This window comes from Macaca nemestrina, chromosome 20 (genome assembly GCF_043159975.1).
Source record: "Macaca nemestrina isolate mMacNem1 chromosome 20, mMacNem.hap1, whole genome shotgun sequence".
Classification (NCBI taxonomy): Eukaryota; Metazoa; Chordata; class Mammalia; order Primates; family Cercopithecidae; genus Macaca; species Macaca nemestrina.
The window spans coordinates 65,149,145-65,175,399 of NC_092144.1; the positions used below are offsets into that span (position 1 = coordinate 65,149,145).

Genomic DNA, 26,255 nt, shown 5'->3' on the forward strand with positions numbered 1-26,255 from the left:
CTCACTTTATTATCCCTGTGAGAAGGTGCGTAGTGTGATGTGAAGGGGGTGTGTGACTTGTGCAGAATCTCCCACAAACAGCGAGAAAACCAGTGTCAAATTCGACATCTTGACACAGACTCTAGTGTTAACACGTGACCCTCTGACCTTCATTCACAAAATATCTTGGAGACCAGATTCCCGCTTCCTGTGTAATTCGTAGAGCGATCCCAGGCTGCTCAGCAAAAAAAGTCACAGCACGCAGGTGCCGTTGCCCCGGAAGCATTGCAATCAATTGTCAGCTTAGGATTCTTTTCTTTCACTTCCTCCAACAGCTTCTTGATTTCCAAATTAGTTTCATAGGTCTTCAACCTGCAGGGATCAGAGAACACAAATGTTCCCAGGGTGCCTGTAGTTTCATTGTCCCAAGAAATTCATTCTCAACTACCCAGGATGCCTGAACATCTGTCTTCAAACACTCAAAGCAGGAAACGTTTTTGGGATTTTTTGGGGGGACAGGGTCTGGCTCTGCTCTGTTGCCCAGGCTGGGGTGCAATGGCGCCATCCTGGCTCTCTGCAACCTCCAGGTCCCAGGTTCAAGCGACTCTCATGCCTTAGCCTCCTGAGTAACAGGGATTACAGGTGTGCACCATCACGCTTGGCTAAGTTTTGTATTTACAGTAGAGGCGGCGTTTCAACATGTTAGCCAGGCTGGTCTCGAACTTCTGGCCTCGAGTGATCCGTCCACCTCGGCCTCCCAAAGCCATGGGATTACAGATGTGAGCCACAGCACCCAGCCAGAAACATTTTCTAAAAAGAAATTTAGACCCACACAATGGGGATCCTTGTAAATCTAAGAAAAAAGATTATGGCCAGGCACGGTGTCTCACACCTGTAGTCCCAGCACTTTGGGAGGCCAAGGCTGGCAGATTGCTTGAGCTCAGCAGTTCAAGACCAGCCTGGGCAACACAGCAAAACCCTGTCTCTACCAAAAATACAAAAAGTTAGGCAGGAATGGTGATGCATGCCTATAGTCCCAGCTACTCGGGAGGCTGAGGCAGGAGGATCACTTGAGCCCAGGAGGCGGAGGTTGCAACAAGATAGAGATTGCCCTACTGCACTCCAGCCTGGGTAACACAGTAAAACATGTCTTTAAAAAAATAAACTTGAAAACTAGATAATCAGGCCGGGGCATGGTGGCTCATGCCTATAATCCCAGCACTTTGGGAGACTGAGGCGGGCAGATCACCTGAGGTCAGGAGTTCGAGACCAGCCTGGCCAACATAGTGAAAACCCGTCTGTACTAAAAATACAAAAATTAGCTGGTTGTGGTGGCAGACACCTGAAATACCAGCTACTCAGGAGGCTGAGACATGAGAATCACTTTGAACCTGGGAGGTGGACGTTGCAGTGAGCCAATATCATGCCACTGTACTGCAACCCGGGTGACAGAGCAAGACTCTGTCTCCTTGGCCGGGCGCAGTGGCTCACGCCTGTAATCCTAGCACTTTGGGAGGTCAAGGCAGGCAGATCATGAGGTCAGGAGTTTGAGAACAACCTGGCCAACATGGCAAAACCCTATCTCTACTAAAAATACAAAAACTGGCCAAGCATGATGGCTCACGCCTGTAATCCCAGCACTTTGGGAGGCCAAGGCAGGCAGATCACCTGAGATTGGGAGTTCAAGACCAGCCTGACCAACATGGAGAAACACCATCTCTACTAACAATACAAAAAAATTAGCCAGGCATGGTGGCCCATGCTCACAATCCCAGCTACTCAGGAGGCTGAGGCAGAAGAATAGCTTGAACCTGGGAGGCTGAGGTTGCAGTGAGCAGAGATCGCACCATTGCCCTGCAGCCTGGGCAACAAGAGTGAAACTCCGTCTCAAAAAAGTAAAATAAAATAAATACAAAAATTAGCCGGGCACGCTGGCACGCGCCTGTAATCCCAACTACTCAGGAGGCTGAGGCAGGAGAATTGCTTGAACCCGGGAGGCAGAGGTTGTAGTGAGCTAAAATTGCACCACTGCACTCCAGCCTGGGCAACAGAGCGAGACTCTGTCTCAAACAAACAAACAAGAAAAAGACTCCTTCTCCAAATAGATAAATAAAAACTAGTGGCAAATCAAACCTTCAGTAGAACTAAGAGAATGCCAGAGTGAACCCCAGGGTTAATCATAGCAAACGTGGCTCTAACATGATAGCAGCATGCAACCCTGTGCATGTGAACATGAGGGGTGGTCATTGTAGAGGCACTGGCTTGCTATGTTGCCCAGGCTGGTCTCAAACTCCTGGCCTCAAACAATCCTCCCACCTGGGCCTCCCAGAGGAGGAACTGAGGAATGAGAACAGAAATAACATCCAAAACATATGACATAAGAGACCACAGGATTAGAGATTTGTCACCAATAGTCCTTGGTGGCATTACAGACCATGGTCCCACTAGCAAGAGAAGCATGACACTGTATAGCTGAACTTTCATATATACCCCTAAAATCTTAACCCATTTATGCCAGAGGTTACAATTATTTGAACTGCAGACATGTGTGAAAAATCGTACCTTGGCAATGACCTTGAGCAGGATATAAATAACTCCCACATGCTTAGCGTTCCAATAATGGAACACTAGACATCGTTAAGCAGTTTAAATGCGTATCATCTCTACAACTAAACTCTTGAACAAGACAAGTGGGCTGTGCACAGTGGCTCACGCCTATAATCCTAGTGCTTTGTGAGGCCAAGACAGGAGGATCGCTCGAAGCCAGGAGTTTGAGAACAGCCTTGGCAACATAGCTACATAGTACAGCAGAGCAAAACATTGTCTCAAGAAAAGGAAAAGGGCCGGGAGCGGTGGCTCACGCCTGTAATCCCAGCACTTTGGGAGGCCGAGGCGGGCGGATCACAAGGTCAGCAGATCGAGACCACGGTGAAACCCCGTCTCTACTAAAAATACAAAAAATTAGCCGGGCGCGGTGGCGGGCGCCTGTAGTCCCAGCTACTCAGGAGGCTGAGGCAGGAGAATGGCGTAAACCCAGGAGGCCGAGCTTGCAGTGAGCCGAGATCGCGCCACTGCACTCCAGCCTGGGCGACAGAGCGAGACTCCGACTCAAAAAACAAAAAAAATAAAAAAATAAATAAAGAAAAGGAAAGGACAGAAAAGGGAAAAGGGTAAGAGGAAAGGGGAAAGGGAAAAAGAAAAAGGCAAGAAACTGAGGTAGATTATGTTAAAATAAGTCATTGATGTGGTGGCTCAAGCCTGTAACCCCAGCACTCTGGGAGGCCGAGACGGGCAGATCGCAAGGTCAGGAGATCGAGACCATCCTGGCTAACACGGTGAAACCCCGTCTCTACTAAAAAATACAAAAAACTAGCCAGGCGAGGTGGCGGGCGCCTGTAGTCCCAGCTACTCAGGAGGCTGAGGCGGGAGAATGGCGTGAACCCGGGAGGCGGAGCTTGCAGTGAGCTGAGATCTGGCCACTGCACTCCAGCCTGGGCGACACAGCGAGACTCCGTCTCAAAAAAAAAATAAAATTAAAATAAGTCATTGAAAAGATATACATGGTTCACAATTAAGGGAACATCTGTAGGATGATCTTCTGAAAAGCTAAGACCCAGGACAACTCTGGGAACTACCTATTTTTGGATGTAGCGATGAGGGGGGTGTGTGTGCGTGTGTACACTCATGCACACACATACACTCAAGCTTCCAGTCTGTACTCCAGGATGATTTAAACTGTCAGTATGCCAAGTACTAAGTGTTTGGGGGGAATGTTGGACAATATTCAATTCACAGAGCATTTTACAGAAGTATCTAATTTTTAAATTATCTCCTAAGCTAGGAGTGTGCTATAGAAAGATGCCTTAAGTTGATTCCTACAAACAGCGCACCCACTCCCAAAAAACCACTCTTCTCTGCATGGGAAATTCACCATGTGAAACAGCCATCCCAGGGCTGGGTGTGTTGGCTCACACCTGTAATCCCAGCACTTTGAGGGGCTGAGGCAGGTGGATCACCTGAGGTTGGGAGTTTGAGACCAACCTGACCAACATAGTGAAACCCTGTTTCTACTGAAAACTACAAAAATTGGCCAGGTGCAGTGGCTCATGCCTGTAACTCCAGCACTTTGGAAGGCCAAGGCAGGCAGATCACCTGAGGTCAGGAGCTCAAGACCAGCCTGGCCAATATGGTGAAACCCTGTCTCTACTAAAAGTACAAAAATTAGTCGGGCGTGGTGGCAAGCGACTGTAATCCCAGCTACTCAGGAGGCTGAGGCAGGAAAATCACTTGAACCCAGGGAGCGGAGCTTGCAGTGAGCTGAGATCGCACCACTGCACTCCAGCCTGGGCTACAAGAGCGAAACTCCGTCTCAAAAAAAAAAAAAAAAAAAGAAAAAAATAGAAATATTAGCTGGACATGCTGGCGTGCCTGTAGGCCCAGCTACTCAGGAGGCTGAGGCAGGAGAATTGCTTGAACTTGGGAGGCGGAGGTTGCAGTGAGCCAAGATCGCGCCACTGCACTCCGGCCTGGGTGACAGAGCAAGACTCCATGTCAAAAAAAAAAAAAAAAAAAAAGCCATACCTGAGTGTCTTCAAGGATCCAGTTCTTTGTCTTAGAACCCTAAAGAGCTGAATTATGCCACTCTTCCACAAATGATTCTGGCCCAGGTCCAGAGTTTCAAGCTTCTGATTGCTGATGAGAGCAGATCCAAGATGCTGACAATAGAAAGGCATGAGGGAGCAGCTCCAGAGGCTGTTGAGGAAGAACATGGAAACCCGTGCATTCACTGAGCAGGTAGTGGCCAGATGCCATGGCTCATGTCTGTAATCCCAACACTTCAAGAGGCCAAGGCAGGTGGATCACTTGAGGCCAGGAGCTCGAAACCAGCCTTGCCAACATGGTCAAACCCCATCTCTATTAAAAATGCAAAGATGAGGCAGGGTGTGGAGGCAGGCACCTGTAATCCCAGCACCTTGGGAGGCTAAGGAAGGTGGATCACCTGAGTTCAGGAGTTTGAGACCAGCCAGGCCAACATGGTGAAACCCCATCTCTACAAAAAATTAGCCACACATGGTGGTGAGTGCCTTTAATGCCAGCTACTTGGGAAGGTGAGGCACAAGAATCACTGGAGCCTGGGAGGCAGAGGTTGCAGTGAGCCAAGATCGTGCCACTGCACTCCAGCCTGGGCAACAGAGTGAAACTCCATCTCATAAATAAATACATAAAACGAAAATACAAAAATTAGCCAGGTATGGTGTTGCCACCTGTCATTCCAACTACTCGAGAGGCTGAGGCAGGAGAATTGCTTGAACCCAGGAGGCAGAGGTTGTAGTGAGCCGACATATCACCACTACACTGCAGCTTGGGTGGAAGAGTGAGACTCGGTCTCAAAAAAAAAAAAAAAAAAAAAAGAACATTTGTGCTGGGAATCCAGTACTGAGGAAATGCAGAGAGGAGTGAGATGAAGAAATCCTCAGAGTTTATTTTAGTGACAGCAGACAGCAGACATCCGGATGTGTTTTATTGCAGACAATGGATGATGGTATTAAAATAAACAGGGTAGAGGTAAGTCAACCAGAGAGGCACTGGCTAGATTTATGCCAGTCATTTAAGTTCTCTCTGGGAAAGTGATATGAGGGAAAAAACTGAAGGATGTTAGATCGTGAACCAGCCTGCTAATTGAGGGAAGGAATCTTGTCAATAAAATACTGAGCTAGTAAGAAAGTAGAATGATTTTGGCTCATAACTGATAAGACGAGACCATAAGGCCCTGTAGGCCACGGTAAAAGCCTTAGATTTTTTTTTTAAGACAGTTTCGCTCTTGTTGCCCAGGCTGGAGTGCAATGACGTGATCTCAGCTCACTGCAACTTCCACCTCCCAGGTTCAAGTGATTCTCCTGCCCCAGCCTCTGGAGAATCTAGGATTACAGGCACAAGCCACCAGGTGATCCACTCCTTTATTTGCACTGAGCTTTTGAGTCTTTGGAAATAGTAAGGTATCATGGTCTGGCTTGCAGCTTGAAATGTTCCTCAGGGTGATGGGTTAAGAAATTTCAGGAGGACAGGAACAGTGGCTCATGCCTGTAATCCCAGTACTTTGGGAGGCTGAGGCAGGGGGAATCACTTGAGGTCAGGAGTTGGAGACCAGCCCGGCCAACATGGTGAAACCTGGTCTCTACTAAAAATACAAAAATTAGCTGGGCATGGTGGTGCACCCCTGTAATCCTAGCTACTTAGCTGAGGCAGGAGAATCGCTTGAACCTTGGAGGCTGAGGTTGCAGTGAGCCAAGATGGCACCACTGCACTCCGGTCTGGGTGACAGAGCGAGACTCCGTCTCAAAAAAGAAAAAAAGTACCCTGTGTTCTGGTGTTTTTTTCTTGTCTCTACAGCAAAGGTAAGTAGTAATGTCATGATGCAGATTCTCTTCTCATTAGGATTGCAGATTCTAGTTGGAAAATAGGGTGCATCCAAGGATGCAACTGACAAACTTCGGAGAGAGAAGTGATAAACAGCTCACTGTTCCATTTGTGGAGGCTTTGCATTTCCTGGGGTGGTATCCCATCTCCAGTTCCCTGGTTTATGAGCTGGGGCAGGCTCACGGCTTCCTGATTACTGGATCCCAGCAGAAGCAGCAATGTTCCTGAAGTCCAGGTCACTGGGGGCCATTCTCACCTATATTTCACTTCTCCAGGCTCTCTACATGACTTTGGAAGTGCCCACCCACCTATATTCAGTTTCTGGAGGGGTTTGCTCTTAAAACTGGATCCAAAGTGATACAGTCTGAGATACTGAAAACATAGAAATTGACCGGGCGTGGTGGCTCACGCCTGTAATCCCAGCACTTTGGGAGGCCAAGACAGGCGGATCATGAGGTCAGGAGATCGAGACCATCCTGGCTAACACAGTGAAACCCCATCTCTACTAAAAATACAAAAAATTAGCTGGGCGTGGTGGCGGGCATCTGTAGTCCCAGCTACCCAGGAGGCTGAGGCAGGAGAATCACTTGAACCTGGGAGGTGGAGGTTGCAGTGAGCCAAGATCATGCCATTGCACTCCAGCCTGGGCGACAGAGCGAGACTCTGTGTCAAATAAATAAATAAATAAATAAAACAGAAATTAAGGATTTCCAGATTTTGAAAAACTTTAAAAACGAGGCCGGGCGTGATGGCTCATGCCTGTAATCCTAGCACGTTGGGAGGCCGAAGTGGGAGGATTCCTTGAGTCTCCGAGTTCAAAACCAGCCTGGAAAAGATGACAAGACCTCATCTCTACAGAAAAAAGTTAGCTGGCCATGGTAATACATGCCTGTAGTCCCAGCTACTCAGGAGGCTGAGGTGGGAGGACCGATCAAGTCTGGAAGACTGAAGCCGCAGTGAGCCGTGATCACACCACTGCACTCCAGCCTGGGGGACGGAGCAAGACCCTGTCTCAAAAAAAAAAAAAAAAGAAAGAAAAAAGAAAAAGGAAATTGCCTACCGTAGGTGTTTTAGGTTACAGTTTGGATTCTCTAACGCCTGACAGAGAATCCACAATCCACGAGCTATCTGGTTCAGACTCAAGTCCAGGTTTGTGAGGCTGCAGGCTTCTTGGAGTGCCTCTGAGAGATATCTACAGCCACGCTTGGTTATGCTGCATTGCTGTAACCTGCAGGATAATCAAAGGAAGAGAAGCCCGTTATCCGTCTGGCTAATGCCTTGTGACGTAGTTATTTCCAGCACTGGATACCTTCCACCTTGAGCTATCTACTTCCAGGTGGGCTCGTACATAAAAGCATGTAAATGGGCCCAGTGCAGTGGCTCATGCCTATAATCCCAGCAGTGGGAGGCCGAGACGGGCAGATCACTTGAGCTCAGGAGTTCAAGACCAGCCTGGCCAACATGGTGAAATCCCATTTCTACTTAAAAAAAAAATACAAAAATACAAACATTGGTCCAGACACAGTGGCTCAAGCCTGTAATCCCAGCACTTTGGGAGGCTGAGACAGGCAGATCACCTGAGGTCGGGAGTTCGAGACCAGCCTGACCGACATGGAGAAATTCCATCTCTACTAAAAATACAAAATTAGCTGGGTGTGGTGGCCCATGCCTGTAATCCCAGCTACTCGGGGGTCTGAGGCAGGAGAATTGCTTGAACTTGGGAGACGAAGGTTGTGGTAAGCAGTGATCACGGCATTGCACTCCAGCCTGGGCAACAAGAGTGAAACTCTGTCTCCAAAAAAAAAAAAAAAAAATATATATATATATATATATACACACACACACACACACACACACACACACAGAGACACACATATACATACACACAAAAATTAGCCGGGTGTGGTGGTGCATGCCTGTAATCCTAGCTACTCAGGAGGCTGAGGTAGGAGAATTACTTGAACCCAGGAACCAGAGGTTGCAGTGAGCCAAGATCGCACCACTGCATTCCAGCCTGGGTGACAGAGTGAGACTCCATGAAAAAAAAAAAAAAAATCTCAGAAATGAACACTAGCTAGAATTTCCGAACAGGAATAGGTCTTCGACCCTACGTAATCTCTTGAATATTGTTCTAACCACGATCTTAATGTGAACAGGTAACTCAGGCCGGGCTTCTACCCATGTAACAAGATTCAGCCAACAACAATTCATGGGTCAATTCCAACCTGCTACCTAGGTTTTTATAAATAAGGTTTTTTGGTTGAGTTTTTTTTTTTTCTTGAGACGGAGTCTCGCTCTGTTGCCCAGGTTGGAGTGCGGTGGTGCGATCTCAGCTCACTGCAGCCTCTGCCTCCGAATTCAAGCGATTCTCCTACCTCAGCCTTCTGAGTAGCTGGTACTACAGGCACCCACCACCAAGCCTGGTTAATTTTTGTATTTTTTAGTAGAGACGGGTTTTCACCATGTTGGCCGGGTTGGTCTCGAACCCTAGGTGATTTGCCCGCCATTCACCACCTGTTCCCCAATAACCTATGGAAATAAAAATTTTACAAAAGGTGTCACTGGCCCTACCATGTAACTTAATCTACCTCCAATAGCAGGCAGTGCTTTGTCATATGAATTTGAAAGAACACACACAAAGCATCAGATCCAAGAACCAATTGCCCATCTCAAATCTTCCTTCGTAGCAGGAAGAGGTTCTGCAGACATGCAAATATTAGCATGCTTCTACCTGTATCTGCCTGTTTTTGTTGTTTTTGAGACAGAGTCTCGCTCTGTCACCCAGGCTGGAGTGCAGTGGTGAGATCTTGGCTTGCTGCAACCTACCCCTTCCGGGTTTATGCCATTCTCCTGTCTCAGCCTCCCAAGTAGCTGGGACTACAGGCACCCACCACCATGCCCGGCTAATTTTTGGTATTTTTAGTGGATACGGGGTTTCACCATGTTAGCCAGGATGGTCTTGATCTCCTGACCTCGTGATCCACCCGCCTCGGCCTCCCAAAGTGCTGGGATTACAGGCGTGAGCCACCGTGCCTGGCCTCTGCCTATTCTTTAATTCTTATCAAGTTCTTAAAAGTTACATTTGAAATGAATTAACCAGTACTTTCTTCTCTCTCCTGCTTGAATTCACTTGCATGCACACATGCGCACGCACGCACACACAAACACACAGAGCCAGCAGAGACTTACACCAAGGCCTGCAGTTTACACTCGGGGTAACTCAAGCCCTCACACAGAAACTTCACCCCTGTATCCCCGATGGGGTTCTTGGCCAAGCACAGGTTTGTCAGCTGCTGGCTGACAACCAAGACAGCAGCAAGGTCCTTGCAGCTGGCTTCTGTAAGACGACAGTTTTCTAACCTGCAAAAGTATGAAACAAATGGTAAAAGGATGAGAACATTTCCACAACTCCAACCTGCTTGGCGATATCCACATGCTAAGGTCCTCAGCTTCAGCCCTCCCTGTTCATCCCCTGCCCCCTGTCCTGTGCAAGTCATCACAGCCACGAAAGACCAGAAATGCGAGAAGGCCAAGATGTAGCAGTCCACCTGGAGCCATCACAGGACACAGGTGTTGTTTGTTTTTGAGATGGAGTCTCTTGCTCTGTCACCTAGGCTGGAGGGCAATGGCACGATCTCAACTCACTGCAACTTCCACCTCCCAGTTTCAGGCAATTCTCCTGGCTCAGCCTCCTGAGTAGCTGGGATTACAGATGTGCACCATCACGTCTGGCTGGTTTTTTTTGTTGTTTTGTTTTGAGACAGAGTCTCGCTCTGTCGCCCAGGCTGGAGTACATTGGCGCTATCTCGGCTCACTGCCAAGCTCTGCCTCCTGGGTTCACACCATTCTCCTGCCTTAGTCTCCCGAGTAGCTGGGACTACAGGCGCCCGCCACCGCACCCGGCTAATTTTTTGTATTTTTTAGTAGAGATGGGGTTTCACCATGTTAGCCAGGATGGTCTCGATCTCTTGGCCTCGTGATCCGCCCACCTTGGTCTCCCAAAGTGCTGAGATTACAGGCGTGAGCCACCACACCCACCCTGTTTTTTTTGTATTTTTAATAGAGACGGGGTTTCGCCATGTTGGCCAGGTTGGTCTCGAACTCCTGAACTCAGATGATCCGCCCACCTCAGCCTCCCAAAGTGCTGAGATTACAGGCAGAGCCACCATGCCCAGCCTGAAGCAGGTGTTTATGTCAGCGAGAGGTGCCACGTGGGTGGCCCAGCAAGTCAGGTGTTACCCTTTCTCTTCTATGGCCCCAGAGCTAAACCGGAGCTGGCCATGGGAAGAGGAGACTTACGACAACATCTGTAGGAAGTGTTTTGGGTGTGTCATCGTCTTGTACAGCAACTTGGCACCCTCGTCCAGGAGCACACTGGCTGAGAGGTGCAGGTGCCTCAGGGACTGGTTGGCTTTGAGGACATAGAAGAAATCAACCCACTGCTCCGAGGTGGCACAGTGACCTCCCAACCTGTGAAAAACGTGGGAAAAGTCATTCTTCTGGGAGGACAGAGTATAACCTATCAGCTTTTTTTTTTTTTTTTTTTTTTTGGGGGGACAGTTTCACTCTGTCACCCAGGCTGGAGTGCAATGGCGTGATCTCACCTCACTGCAGCCTCCACCTCCCGGGTTCAAGCAATTCTCCTGCCTCAGCCTCCCAAGCAGCTGGGATTACAGGCACACGCCAATTTTTGTATTTTTAGTAGAGATGGGATTTCACCATGTTGACCATGCTGGTCTTGAACTCCCGACCTCAGGTAATCCACCCACCTCGGCCTCTCAAAGTGCTGGGATTACAGGTGTGAGCCACCACGCCCGGCTCAGATCAGCTTCTTCTGCTTCACTTCCCAAAACGTATGTCTTTGGTTTATCTCATTCTACTCATGTCTCCAACCCTGGCCTGAATTATTGGAGAGATCTAATCTTTCCTCTGCTCTTTCAAGTATCCCCATGGCCATTAGAGTAACATCCAGCCACATCTCCAAGAGACTGTAATACAATTCTGTGCAACGTTTCACCAAAATGGCCTGTGTGGATGATTTTGTAGGGAAGAAAAAAATTTTGAGACAGGATCTCGCTCTGTTGCCCAAGCTGGAGTGCAGTGGCATGATCACAGCTCACCACAACCTCTGTCTCCTGGGCTCAAATGATCCTCCCAACCTCAGCCTCCAGTGTAGCTGGGACTAGAAGGGGCAAATTGATGCTTAATACTCAAAATAAAAATTTTATCCTGGCCAGGTGCAGTGGCTCATGCCTGCAATCCTAGCACTTTGGGATCCGGCCGAGGCAGGTGGATCACTTGAGGTCAGAAGTTCAAGACCAGCCTGGCCAACGTGGTGAAACCCCGTCTCTACTACAAATACAAACATTTGTTGGGCATGGTGGTGCATGCCTGTAATCCCAGCTACTCGGGAGGCTGAGGCAGGAGAATCGCTTGAAACCCAGGAGGCATAGGTTGCTGTGAGCCGAGATCGCAACACTGCACTCCAGCCTTGGCGACAAGAGTAAAACTCTGTCCCCGCTCAAAAAAAAAAAAAAAAACAAGATTCTCATAGAAGTGCAGAGAAGGTTGCATGCTCCATATGAGTACCTAACTCCTGATGATCTGAGATTGATGAGCCATTCACCTCAGACTCCCAAAGTGCTGGGATCATAGCACTGCATAGGGCTCAGGCACCAACAATCAGCTTCAGTGCCCGATGATCTGAGATTGAACAGTTTCATCCCAAAACTACCCCAAACCTCTGTCTATGGAATAATTCTCTTGCACAAAATCGGCCCCCATTGCAGAAAAGGCTGGGGGCCGCTGCTCTCCATCCCAACATGTAGGCAAGCTGCAGTCAGGAATAGCACGTCCCTAGAGCCGGAACACAGCACAGAATTCGGGGGGTTTCTTTGCATCGAGAGCTGGTTATGCGACGCAGAAGCCAAGCTGGCGGGGGAAAGAGGAGAGGCTGACTCCCCACACAGGCCTGTTTGAGGAATACATTCCCCGTCTGGGACGGCATCCAAAGTGGTTACCCTTTTCCCTAGATCCCCCGGCAACGTGGTGCAGCGGACTCTGGGTACTGGGGAGAGCGGAGACCGTGAGACCCACCTCAGGTACTGCAGGTTGCATTTATGATTTCTGAGCAGATCACACAGCAGCAGCAGCATCGTGCGTTCCCACTCGATGTGCCCTTCCAGGGTCAGGTGCGTGAGGGTCCTCTTCCCAATGAAAGCAAGACAGAAGTCCCGGTAAGCAGTGTCAGGGGTGACGTTTTTAATCCTAGGGAAAAGCAGGAGAGATTCCACTTTGAGCGAGCAATCCTCACATTGTGTAGAGACATGTATAAACGAAAAGCTGCTTCACATTTAGAAACTATTAGAAGTTCTTGGCCAGGCACGGCGGTTCGTGTCTGTAATCCCAGCACTTTGGGAGGCCGAGGCAGGAGGATCACCCGAGGTCAGGAGTTCGAGACCAGCCTGGGCAAAATGTTGAAACCCCATCTCTACAAAAAATATAAAAATGAAGGCCAGGTGCAGTAGCTCACGTCTATAATCCCAGCACTTTGGGAGTCCGAGGCAAGAGAATCACTTGAGGTCAGGAGTTTGAGACCAGTCTGGGCAACATGGTGAAACCCCAACTCCACAAAAAATACAAAAATTAAGGCCGAGCACAGTGGCTCACGCCTGTAATCCCAGCACTTTGGGAGGCCGAGACGGGCGTATCACGAGGTCAGGAGATCGAGACCATCCTGGCTAACACAGTGAAACCCGGTCTCTACTAAAAATACAAAAAATTAGTTGGGCGTGGTAACGGGCGCCTGTAGTCCCAGCTACTCGGGAGGCTGAGGCAGGAGAATGGCATGAACCTGGGAGGTGGAGGTTCCAGCGAGCCGAGATTGCACCACTGCACTCCAGCCTGGGCGACAAAGCGAGACTCCATCTCAACAACAACAACAAAAATACAAAAATTAGCGGGGGCCAAGACAGGCAGGTCACCTGAGGTCAGGAGTTCGAGGCCAGCCTGACCAACATGGTGAAGCCCCGTCTCTACTAAAAATACAAAAAATTAGCCGGGTATTATGGTGGGTACTTGTAGTCCCAGCTACTCGGGAGACTGAAGCAGGAGAATGGCGGGAACCCAGGAGGTGGAGGTTGCAGTGAGCCGAGATCACGCCACTACACTCCAGCCTGGGCGACACAGCACGACTCCATCTAAAGAAAAAAACACTCAAGAAGCAGAGGATCAGGATAAACAACTAATGGATACTAGGCTCAATACCTGGGTGATAAAATCTGTACAACAAACTCCCATGACACACGTTTACCTGTGTAACTAACCTGCAATTGTACCTACTTTTTGGTTTGCTTTGGTAACAAACCAAAAAAAAAAAAGATAGCTGGGCCAGGCATGGTGGTTCATGCCTGTAATCCCAGCACTTTTGAAGGCCAAGGCGGGTGCATCACCTTAGGTCAGAAGTTTGAGACCAGCCTGGCCAACATGGAGAAATTCCACCTCTGCTGAAAACACAAGATTGCACCACTGCACTCCAGCCTGGGTGACAGAGTGAAATTCTGTCTCAAAAAAAAAAAAAAAGAAAGAAAGAAAGAAAGAAAGAAAGAAAGAAAGAAAGAAAGAAAGAAAGAAAGAAAGAAAGAAAGAAAGAAAGAAAGAAAGAAAGAAAGAAAGAAAGAAAGAAAGAAAAGAAAAGAAAAAAACATAGCTGTAAAATCCCCAAATCCATGGAGATGAAACAACACATTTCTAAATTAAAAAAAAAAAAAAAGTGCAAGAAGCTGAGTCATGGTTCAGGGTCTCCCTTGCAAGATGAGTTTCTGCTTACTCCACTTTCTGCAGATGACAGGTGCTACGGGTTATGTGGTCACAAAGAATCCGCACAGAAGAGTCGCTCAGGAAGCTTTGTTTCACTTCTAGAAACTTCAGATTGCTGTTTGAGCTGAAGAGAGAGCAGAAATCCGTCCAGAGGCGAAGAGAGCGAAGATCCTGCTGAGCCCAGCTGGGAAGGGTTACGTAGGTGCACCTGCGGGAGAACACACGTTCGTCTCCTATGCCTAGTACCTGCGTCGGGGGACGGGGGTCTGCAAACCACATTTCAATGGCAAAAACCACAATTACTTTTGCACCAACCTAAAACAGTGTCTATAGTAAGCAATATTGAATCACATACTTTGCTAGGAGTATAGATCTTAAGTTTTACAAAAAAATAGCCGGGTGTGGTGGCTCACACCCTCCTTGGCCTCCCAGCACTTTGGGAGGCCAAGGCGGGCAGATCACAAGGTCAGGAGATCGAGACCATCCTGGCTAACACAGTGAAACCCTGTCTCTACTAAAAATACAAGAAAATTAGCCGGGCGTGGTGACGGGCGCCTGTAGTCCCAGCTACTCGCGAGAGCGCTTGCAGTGAGCAGAGATTGCGCCACTGCACTCCAGCCTGGGTGACAGAGCAAGACTCCGTCTCAAAAAAAAAAAAAATTACCTCCCTGCCATTGTTATATATGAAACGGCTCAAGTGTTTGGGGATATTCAGCACCATTCCCACCTGAAAACTAAACACTTAAAAGTCGGTCTTTTAAGCCTCAATTCCTGGCCGGGCTGAGTGAGTGAAGACAGGTGAGGGGGAAGGAGGTGGTGCAGCAGACCAAACAGTGCAGACAGGCCGGGTGCAGTGGCTCAGGTCTGTAATTCCAGCACTTTGGGAAGCCGAGGCGGGCAGATCATCTGAGGTCAGGGTTTCAAGACCAGCCTGGCCAATGTGATGAAACCCCGTCTCTACTAAAACTACAAAAATTAGCTGGGCATGGTGGCAGGCGGCTGTAGTCCAAGCTACCGGAGAGGCTGAGGCAGGAGAATCGCCTGAACCTAGGAGGCAGAGGTTGCAGTAAGCCATTGCACTCCAGCCTGGGTAACAAGAGCAAAACTCTGTCCACAAAAAAAAAAAAAAAAAAAAAGAGCCCCAATTCCTAATTGCCAAATCGCATCTCTGTATTGAACTGTGAAACTGGAAGAAAGTCCAGCCATGGCCGGGCGCGGTGGCTCACGCCTGTAATCCCAGCACTTTGGGAGGCCGAGGCGGGCGGATCACAAGGTCAGGAGATCGAGACCACGGTGAAACCCCGTCTCTACTAAAAATACAAAAAAAAATTAGCCGGGCGCGGTTGTGGGCGCCTGTAGTCCCAGCTACTCGGGAGGCTGAGGCAGGAGAATGGCGTGAACCTGGGAGGCGGAGCTTGCAGTGAGCCAAGATCGCGCCACTGCACTCCAGCCTGGGCGACAGAGCGGAGACTCCGTCTCAAAAAAAATAAATAAATAAATAAAATTAAAAAAATAAAAAAATAAGAAAGTCCAGCCAGAGGGAAATTGTGACCGTCAGCCACAGGGCACAGGAGACGCCAGCCTCTTCCTAGTGGAGCGTGGGTTGGGAAAACAGTCCTTACCTCTCAAATTCAATGTCTGGTTCGAAATCCACGTAATTCTCCAGGAACACCCCCTTTGCTAGCTGCAGTGAGACTTTCTCCAAGTCTCGACAATGCTTCAGGCTGAAGGAACAGTGCATCATTTCAGAAGTATTTGTCAAGTTAATAGAAATTTTCTTGAGCGGGGCCACCACCACCTTTGCCAGCTCCTCCTCCTGAGACTCGTACAGGCAGCACAAGACCTCCTTCAGGTCTGTCATGGATAAGGGCTTATTGGCATGAAGACTGGCTTTGCATCGCAGCAATTCCTGTTTGATCTCCGGTGACATCTGGCAGCCAAAAGTGGCCTCCAACTCCTTGACTCTCTTCTCATTAGCCAGGCCGAACAAGAAGTGCCCTACTTGGATCAGGTCGGGGTTCTTGAGTCTTTCTTCTTCGGAAAGCAGCTTCTGCACGTCCCCAATGTCCCAGGCATGGCCGTCCCTGTCCTCCTCCTCCTCCTTCTCCAGGGCGTAGAACAGCGCAGTGAGAAACTGCTGGAAGCTGAGGTGGATGAAGGAGTAGCAGCCTTTGGCGACTCCGTCCTGGCGGAGGATGTTTCTGTCCAGGAACAGGCGGAGGTCGGACTCCTGCACCCCAGCGCTTTCCAGGTCCTCTCCGTGGAGCACGGACATCTGCGCCCACAAACCCTGCGCGGCCAGGAGGCTCAGCGCCCGCAGCGCGCCCCGGAGCTGTGCGCCCTGCGGGAACTGGCTGCAGAGGAAGCGCAGGAACAGCCCCGTGCTGGTGAGGCAGGTGGGGGCCGGGTCCTCCCCCTTCTCCATCTGCAGCTTCAGAGTCGTGCACACGATCCAGCACACCGCGGGCGCCGAGCCCAGCTGGAACAGGGCCGCGTTGCTCCTCATCAACTCAAAGGCACGCATGGCTTGGTCCTCGTCTCCAAAGTGTCTCAGGAAATAGGCCCTCCTGTCCTCCTCCAGGAACCCCTCCACCCTTATGTAGATGGGCTGCTGCACCAGGAGCTGGAGGTCCCTCAGGGCCCTGGGCCGCGTGGTGACCAGCAGGGTTGCCTTGGGTAACATCTTCCTCTTCAACAAACTCCCTAGGAGGACCGGCACCGGCTTCTGCTGCTCCCAGTCCCCGCAGATGTCCTGGATCAGCGCCCCAGGTGGGACTTTCAGCTCATCAAGGCCGTCGACCACGAACAGGATTCTCTGTGCTTGGGCTAGGATGCTTGGAATGTCATCCTGCAATTCAGGCCAGTCTTTGGAGATCAGCTCTGCAAAACTGCACGGGCCCATGCGGCTGAGCTCCTTGCAGCTGAGGTAGAAAGCGTATCTGACAGTCGGGCTGAGGTTGCAGTCTGTCCAGTCCAGCATACACTTTTTGGCCAGTGTGGTTTTCCCCACGCCCGCGGGGCCGTGCAGCACCACGGTGTAAGGTGTGGTGTAAGGTGTTAGCTTCCTCGGTGTTCTGGGATTCAAGAATGGAATGAACCGTTGGTTTCTCTGAATGACGTCGTCATGGAAACTGTCAATGTCTCCTTGCCAAAAGGTGTTCTTCCAGACCAAAGATTGTTTCTGCACTGAATTTCTCCGTCCCTCCTTTTCACCTGCAGTGACAGCCCACAGGACAGTTGAGGTTGATGATTACACTCTTCTGAAAATAATTTTGCCAAGTACCAGAAATGAGGGCCGGGTACGGTGGCTCACGCCTGTAATCCCAGCACTTCGGGAGGCCGAGGTGGGTGGATCACTTGAGGTCTCAGGAGTTCAAGACCAACCTGGCCAAGATAGTGAAACCCCGTCTCTACCAAAAATACAAAACATTAGCTGGGGGTAGTGGCGGGCGCCTGTAATCCCAGCTACTCAAGAGGCTGAGGCAGAGAATTGCTTGAACCCGGGAGGCGGAGGTTGCAATGAGCAGAGATGGAACCACTGCACGCCAGCCTGGGGGACAGAGCAAGATTCCATCTCAAAAAAAAAAAAAAAAATACCAGAAATGAAGAAAACCAGGAAGAAGTGATGCACCTTGCACGCTCTCAAACACCACACTCATGACCACAAGACCGTATTTACCCACCTGGCTTTTCTAACTCTGAGTCTTCTTCTGCATCTCCCAGCTGAGGGTTATCTATTTCTTGCACCTGTCCGGCCTCTGTAAAATACTTAGATGTAAGCCTGACACAGTAATTTGCACTGCGTAAATCAGACATTATTATACATAAAGTGTCAGCCGGGCGTGGCGGCTCACGCCTGTAATCCCAGCACTTCAGGAGGCCAAGGTGGGTGGATCACTTGAGGTCAGGAGTTCAAGACCAACCTGGCCAAGATAGTGAAACCCCGTCTCTACTAAAAACACAAAACATTAGCTGGGGGTAGTGGCGGGCGCCTGTAATCCCAGCTACTCAAGAGGCTGAGGCAGAGAATTGCTTGAACCCGGGAGGCGGAGGTTGCAATGAGCAGAGATGGAACCACTGCACGCCAGCCTGGGGGACAGAGCAAGATTCCATCTCAAAAAAAAAAAAAAAAAGTACCAGAAATGAAGAAAACCAGGAAGAAGTGATGCACCTTGCACGCTCTCAAACACCACACTCATGACCACAAGACCATATTTACCCACCTGGCTTTGCTAACTCTGAGTCTTCTTCTGCATCTCCCAGCTGAGGGTTATCTATTTCTTGCACCTGTCCGGCCTCTGTAAAATACTTAGATGTAAGCCTGACACAGTAATTTGCACTGCGTAAATCAGACATTATTATACATAAAGTGTCAGCCGGGCGTGGCGGCTCACGCCTGTAATCCCAGCACTTTGGGAGGCTGAGGTGGGCAAATCACAAGGTCAGGAGCTCAAGACCAGGCTGGCCAATGTGGCAAAACCCCATCTCTACTAAAAATACCAAAAAAAAAAAAAAATTAGCCAGGTATGATGGCACAGGCCTGTAATCCCAGCTACTCGGGAGGCTGAGATAGGAGAATCACTTGAACCTGGAGGCGGAGGTTGCAGTGAGCCAAGATCTCACCACTGCACTCCAGCCTGAGTGACAGAGCGAGACTCTGTCTCAGAAAAAAAAAAGTGTCAAATATATACACATATATTTACAGATGGGGTCTCGATATGTTCCCTAGACTGGATTCAAACTCCTGGATTCAAGCAACTCTCCCACCTCAAGACTCCTAAGTCGCTGGGACTACAGGAACACATCACTGCCTTTGGCTCAAATATTCTTTTTTTTTTTTTTTTTGGTCCTATTGGCCCCACCCTTGTAACCTCATTTCATCTTTACTCCTGAAGTCCTATCTCCAAATACATAGTCACATGGCAGGTGGGGAGGCGGTTAGAGCTTCAGTAAGTTTTCTGGACACAATTCAGTACCTGGTTTAGAAGATTGTCTGGTTTTTTTTTCTCTCTAGAATAACTAGCATGTTATTTCCTGACAAATAGAAACTCGAATCTTTCCTGCATTTAAAAATAGAACAACTTGCTTCTTCAAAAACACAGAATTAACATATGACCTAGCAATTTTGCCCCCACAGAACAGAGTCAATAGGTATCCTTCCAGACCAAAGATCGTTTCTCCGTAATGTTTCCGGAGGAGGCGGAGGTTGCAGTGAGATTGCGTCACTGCACTCCAGCCTGGCGACAAAGCAAAACTCCATCTCAAAAAAACATAAAATAATAAAAAATTATTCCAAAAGAGTGTTTAAAAGCATGCTGCCAGACATGGTGGCTCACACCTGTAATCTCAGCCTCTTGGGAGACTGAGGCAAGAGGCCCAGGAGTTCGAAACCAGCCTCATCAACATAGCAAGACCCCATCTCTACAAAAGAGAAAAAAAAATTAGCTTGGAAGGCTGAGATGGGATGATAGCATGAGCCCAGGAGTTGGAGGCTGCAGTGAACCATGATCGTACCACTGCACTCCAGCCTGGGCAACAGATTGAAATCCTGTCTCGAAGGAAAAAGAAAAAAATGCTGAGCCAAGCACAGGACAGGTACCTGTATCTCCAGCTACTCAACAGGCTGAGGCAGGAGGATTGCTTAAGGCAAGGCATTTGAGGTTGTAGTGTACTGTGATTATGGCTGTGAAGAGCCTGGGCAATGTAGCAAGACCACATCTCTTAAAATATGCTAAAAATGCAAAACAGGTAATAGGAAAGTTAAGATCATGAGTATATGTACAAATCTATCTAATTTTTTTGAGATAGAGTCTCACTCCGTTGCCCAGGCTGGAGTGCAATGGCACTATCTCGGCTCACAGCAACCTCCGCCTCCCGGGTTCAAGGGATTCTCCTGCCTCTGCCTTCTGAATCGCAGGGATTACACACACCCACCACCCCGCCACGCCTGGCTAATTTTTGTATTTTTAGTAGAGACGGGGTTTTACCATGTTGGTCAGGCAGGTCTCAAACTCCTGACCTCAGGTGATCCCCCCCCCCACTCAGCTTCCCAAATCGCTAGGGTTACAGGCATGAGCCACCGCACCCGGCCAGGGCTCCTTCTTTGTCACAAATGACCAGGACACCCCAGGTTCTACTTACCCAGCATCTCAGACTTTGCCATCTTACACAATTCTGTGAGGTTCATCTCTTCCAAGACAGTCACAGTTGCACTCCTTATCCAATTTTCTGAGGACGTGTGGATTAGAATTTCTGCCAGCTTCTTGCCATCAGCCTCTTCCACCTCAGACCACGGGGCCTTCTGCAGCACATCTTCCAGGGGAAGAGCCCTTAAGAGGGATTTGAAACTCTTTAATTCATCCTCGTTCAGCTGCTCCAGAAGGGTCTGCAGCGTCCACTCGAGCTGTGGCGATGTCATAGTGCTCCACGTATGAGACCTTAGGTTAAGGCTGAAGAACTGGGAGAAAAAAGAAACAACAGTTCATGGCCGGGCGCAGTGGCTCACGTCCGTCATCCCAGCACTTTGGGAGGCCGAGGCGGGCAGATCATGAGGTCAGGAGACGGAGACCATCCTGGCTAACACGGTGAAACCCCATCTCTACTAAAAATACAAAAAAAAAAAAAAAAAATTAGCCAGGCACGGTGGCTCACGCCTGTAATCCCAGCACTTTGGGAGGCCGAAGCGGGCGGATCACAAGGTCAGGAGATCGAGACCATGGTGAAACCCCGTTTCTACTAAAAATAGAAAAAATTAGCTGGGCGCAGTGGCGGGCGCCTGTAGTCCCAGCTACTCGGGAGGCTGAGGCAGGAGAATGGCGTGAACCCAGGAGGCGGAGCTTGCAGTGAGCCAAGATCGCGCCACTGCACTCCAGCTTGGGCGACAGAGCAAGACTCCGTCTCAAAAAAAAAAAAAAAAAATTAGCCGGGCGTGGTGGCGGGCGCCTGTAGTCCCAGCTACTCAGGAGACTGAGGCAGGAGAATGGCGTGAAACCCGGGAGGCAGAGTTTGCAGTGAGCCGAGATTGCACCACTGCACTCCAGCCTGGGCGACAGAGCCAAACTCTGTCTCAAAAAAAAAAAAAAAGAAAGAAAAAACAATTCATGAGTTACCATCATTAAATGAAACAACAGCTGCCTACGTGCCGAGAATGAGACTGTTCCCGCTGCACCAGGAGTGCTAAAATATTACGTAGACTGAATTAAGAGACGGAAAATCTGGCCCAGCACAGTGGCTCATGCCTGCAATCTCAGCACTCTGGGAGGCCGAGGGGGGCAGATCGCCTGAGGCCAGGAGTTCAAGACCAGCCTGGCTAACATGGTAAAAAGAACGAACCAAAAAAAAAAAATACAAAGAAAGAAGAGTCAGTGGCATGCTAGGGCCAGCCTGTGCTGGCTAATGGGGGCTTCCTACACGTACCTATACCAAGTCTGTGGGTCGTGATTTCACACTGATAGTACAAAGGGGAGTGTTTATGCCACGGAAATCAGCAACATGGCAGGGCACAGTGGCTCACGCCTGTAATCCCAGCACTTTGGGAGGCCAAGGCGGGTGGATCACCTGAGGTCAGGAGCACCAGACCAGCCTGACCAACATGGTGAAACCCCATCTCTACTGAAAATACAAAAATTAGCCAGGCATGGAGGCCGGTGCCTGTAATTCCAGCTACTCGGGAGGCTGAGACAGGAGAATCACTTGAACCTGGGAGGTGGAGGCTGCATGATCTGAGATCTCACCATTGCACTCGAGCCTGGGCAACAAGAACAAAACTCTGTCTCAAACAAAAAAAGAAATCGGCAAACACTACAAACCAAGACTTCCTCGCCACCAACCCCCGGGGCCACTTGTTTAACATTTCAGCCCTCCACTGAATGAGACACATTGAAAACAAATAGCAAGAGGTCAGATGTAAATATAACTGTACTGGCCGGGTGCGGTGGCTCAGGCCTGGAATCCCAGCACTTTGGGAGGCTGAGGCAGGTGGATCACCTGATGTCAGCCGTTTGAGACCAGCCTGGCCCACGTGGAGAAACCCCCTCTCTACTAAAAATATAGAAGCCAGCCAGGCGTAGTGGCAGGAACCTGTAATCCCAGGTACTTGGGAGGCTGAGGCAAGAGAATCGCTTGAACCCAGGAGGCAGAGGTTGCAGTGAGCCGAGATGGCGCCATTGGACTCCAGCCTGGGCAACAAGAGCGAAACTCCGTTTAAATAAATAAATTAATTAATTAAATAAATAAATAAGGCCAGGTACAGTGGCTCACGCCTGTAATCCCAGCACGTTGGGAGGCGGAGGCACCAGGATCACCTGATGTCAGACGTTTGAGACCAGCCTGGCCCACGTGGAGAAACCCCGTCTCTACTAAAAATATAGAAGCCAGCCAGGTGTAGTGGCAGGAACCTGTAATCCCAGGTACTTGGGAGGCTGAGGCAGGAGAATCACTTGAACCCAGGAGGCGGAGGTTGCAGTGAGCCAAGATGGCGTCATTGTACTCCAACCTGGGCAACAAGAGTCCAGCCTGGGCAACAAGAGTCCAGCCTGGGCAACAAGAAACTCTGTCTCAAAAAAAAAAAAAAAAAATCGTAGCCAGGCCTGGTGGTGGTACATGCCTGTAGTCCCAGATACTTGGGAGGCTGACCCAGGAGAATCGTCTGAGCCTGCGATTTGGAGGTTGCAGAGAGCCACTGCACTCCTTGCCTGGGTGACAGAGTGAGGCCCTGTCTCAAAAGTAAGTAACTAATGGCTGGGCGCGGTGGCTCACACCTGTAATCCCAACACTTTGGGAGGCCGAGGCAGCAGGATCCCTTGAATCTGGGGAGTTGGAGACCAGCCTGAGAAGCAAGGCCAAAACCTATCTCTACTCTAGCTACTTGGGGAGCTGAGGCAGGAGGATTTCTTGAGCCCGGAAAAAGCTGAGGCTGCAGTGAGTCAAGATCGTACTACTGCATTCTAGCCTGGGTGACAAAGTGAGACTCTGCCTCGAAAAAAAAAAAAAAGAGGGAGGCAGCCTGGAAAATAAATAACAGAAAATGACTTGCCAAGCCCAGGTGGTGATAGAGGTGGACAGCTTTACCCTTGGAGGGAACAGCAACTTTTTTCCCCAGCTGTGAGGTATAATTACATCTATACAATTTTAGGACACAGTGGGAACAGCATGTGAGCCCAGGAGTTCCCAACCAGCCTGGGCAATGCAACAATGCAAGGAGACCTTGTCTCTATTTTTGAAGTATTTTTAAAGTCATATATACAATGTTTACTTGTGTACAGCATGGAGCAATGTTATATATACAGTGACATGATTACCACAATCAAGCTAATTAACATATCCACTCCCTCATATAGTTGCCTTTCCTTTTTGCAGAGAGAACATTTGATCTACTTAGAAAAATTCAGGGTGTTTTTTTTTTTTCCAGAAATTCTTGCTCTGTTGCCCAGGCTGGAGTGTAGTGGTGCAAGGCTCACTGCAATCTCCGCCTCGTGGGTTCAAGTGATTCTCCTGCCTCAGCCTCCCAAGTAGCTGAGATCACAGGCATGTGCCACCACACCCTAATTTTTTTTTGTATTTTTAGTACAGATGGGGTTTCACCATGTTGGCCAGGCTGGTCTTGAACTCCCGACCTCAGGTGATCCACCTACCTCGGCCTCCCAAAGTGCAGGGTATGAACCACTGGGCCCGGCCAAGTACTTTTTTTTTTTTTTTTTTTTTTAAGATGGAGTCTCACTCTGTTGCCCAGGCTGAAGCACAGTGACATGATCTTGACTCACAGCAACCTCCAACTCCCGGGTTCAAGCAATTCTCATACCTCAGCCTCCCGAGACGCTGGGACTACAGGTGCGCATCACCACACCTGGCTAATTTTTGTATTTTTAGTACAGACGGGTTTCTCCATGTTGGCCAGGTTGGTCTTGAACTCCTGACCTCAGGTGATCCACCCGCCGCGGCCTCCCAAAGTGCTAGGATTACAGGTGTGAGCCAGGGCATCCAGAAATCTTTTTTTATTTTTTTTTTTTTTGAGACAATTTCACTCTCATTGCCCAGGCTGGAGTGCAACGGCGTGATCTCAGCTCACTGCAACCTCCGCCTCCTGGGTTCAAGTGATTCTCCTGCCTCAGCCTTCCAAGTAGCTGGGATTACAGGCGCGCACCACCACACCCGGCTGATTTTGTATTTTTAGTAGAGACGGGGTTTCTCCATGTTGGTCAGGCTGGTCGCAGACTTCCGACCTCAGGTGATCTGAAAGTGCTGGGATTACAGGAGTGAGTCGCCACGCCCGGCTTCCTGTTTTTTTTAAAAAAAAAAAAAAAAAAAGTGTCACAGGCCGGGCGCCGTGGCTCAAGCCTGTAATCCCAGCACTTTGGGAGGCCGAGACGGGCGGATCACGAGGTCAGGAGATCAAGACCATCCTGGCTAACACAATGAAACCCCATCTCTACTAAAAAATACAAAAAACTAGCCGGGCGAGGTGGCGGCGCCTGTAGTCCCAGCTACTCCGGAGGCTGAGGCAGGAGAATGGCGTAAACCCGGGAGGTGGAGCTTGCAGTGAGCTGAGATCCGGCCACTGCACTCCAGCCTGGGCGACAGAGCGAGACTCCGTCTCAAAAAAAAATAAAAAACAGGGTTACCTCTCATCAGGCTGGAGTGCAGTGCACAATCACACCTCATTGCAGCCCCCACCTCCCGACTCAGGTGATCCTCCCACCTCACCCCACAAGTAGCCTGGACACAGCACGCGGTCTGGCCTTCTTTGTTTTTTGAGACGGAGTCTCCCTCTGTGTCCCAGACTGGAGTGCAGTGGCACGATCTCAGCTCACTGCAACCTCCCCCCTTCCAGGTTTAAGCCATTCTCCTGCCTCAACCTTCCAACTAACAGGGATTACAGGCATGCACCACTACACCTGGCTAACTTTTGTGTTTTTAGTAGAGACGGGGTTTCACCATTTTGGGCAGGCTGGTCTCGAACTCCTGGCCTCAAATGATTCGCCCATCTCGGCCTCCCAAAGTGTTGGGATAACAGGCATGAGCCATTGTGACTGGCCTTGTCTTTTTTGGAGAGACAGTTTTACCATGTTGCCCAGACTAGTCTCAAACTCCTGAGCTCCTCTAAACTATATTTGAATAGAAGTCCTTAAGACAACATTAGGCCAGGCGCGGTGGCTCACGCCTGGAATCCCAGCACTTTGGGAGGCCGAGGCAGACGGATCACCTAAAGTCAGGAGTTCAAGACCAGCCTGGCCAACATGGTGAAACCCTGTGTCTACTAAAAATACAAAAATTAGCTGGGCGTGGTGGCGGGTGCCTGTAATCCCAGCTACTCAGGAGACTGAGGCAAGAAAATCCCAGGAGGCGGAGGTTGCACTGAGCAGAGATCATGCCACTGCACACCAGCCTGGGCAAGAGTGAGACTCTGTCTAAAAAAAAAAAAAAAAAAAAAAAAAAAAGAAGGCCGGGCGCGGTGGCTCAAGCCTGTAATCCCAGCACTTTGGGAGGCCGAGACGGGCGGATCACGAGGTCAGGAGATCGAGACTATCCTGGCTAACATGGTGAAACCCCGTCTCTACTAAAAATACAAAAAAATAAGCCGGGCGAGGTGGCGGGCGCCTGTAGTCCCAGCTGCTCGGGAGTCTGAGGCAGGAGAATGGCGCGAACCCGGGAGGCAGAGCTTGCAGTGAGCGGAGATCCGGCCACTGCACTCCAGCCTGGGTGACAGAGCGAGACTCTGTCTCAAAAAAAAAAAAAAAAGAAAGAAAAGAAAGAAAAACATCCTTCCAGCATCCTCACACCAACCATTAAGGCTTGGGAAGGGCTATGGTGGAAACTCAACCAATAATGTCTTCTCCCTTAAACGAGAAAAATCAATGCAAGAACCAGCACTCACCTCCCTTAGGTCAGGTCTTGGTTCCAGCCTGTAATTTCTGCAAAGGAACTGGATATAAAACTCAACCACTAATTACTTCTCCCTTGAAGAGACAAATAAATTGATTCAAGAACCAGCACTCACCTCCCTTAGGTCAGGACTTGCTTCCAGCCTGTATTTTCTGCAAAGG

General features: G+C 49.4%; 1 protein-coding gene across 2 annotated transcripts; it reads right to left on the reverse strand.

Annotated features, from left to right (window-relative positions):
• Window positions 1–26,255, reverse strand: LOC105497310 (NLR family pyrin domain containing 7). 2 transcript variants are annotated; one of them, XM_071087859.1, is made up of 12 exons: window positions 26,210–26,255; window positions 20,356–20,671; window positions 18,438–18,512; window positions 17,898–17,972; window positions 15,837–17,427; window positions 14,225–14,422; window positions 12,493–12,663; window positions 10,696–10,866; window positions 9,586–9,756; window positions 7,457–7,624; window positions 4,561–4,731; window positions 1–351 (listed from the first exon to the last, which is right to left on the reverse strand). In XM_071087859.1, exons 2-12 carry the CDS (start codon window positions 20,630–20,632, stop codon window positions 219–221), a joined length of 3,201 nt encoding a protein of 1,066 aa, XP_070943960.1. In that variant the 5' UTR covers window positions 20,633–20,671; window positions 26,210–26,255; the 3' UTR covers window positions 1–218. The 2 variants fall into 2 exon arrangements, with proteins under 2 accessions (XP_070943960.1, XP_070943961.1); XM_071087860.1 differs by lacking the exon at window positions 4,561–4,731.

Bases quoted from the DNA above. Each gene is read 5' to 3' on its own strand.
- LOC105497310 (XM_071087859.1), bottom strand. From the start codon at position 20,632: ATGACATCGCCACAGCTCGAGTGGACGCTGCAGACCCTTCTGGAGCAG. The intron at 4,732-7,456 runs GTAGGCAATTTC...CTTCCTCAACAG, and splicing joins TGTAACCTAAAACACCTACG to CCTCTGGAGCTGCTCCCTCA. The intron at 352-4,560 runs GTATGGCTTTTT...TGATCCCTGCAG, and splicing joins GGATCCTTGAAGACACTCAG to GTTGAAGACCTATGAAACTA.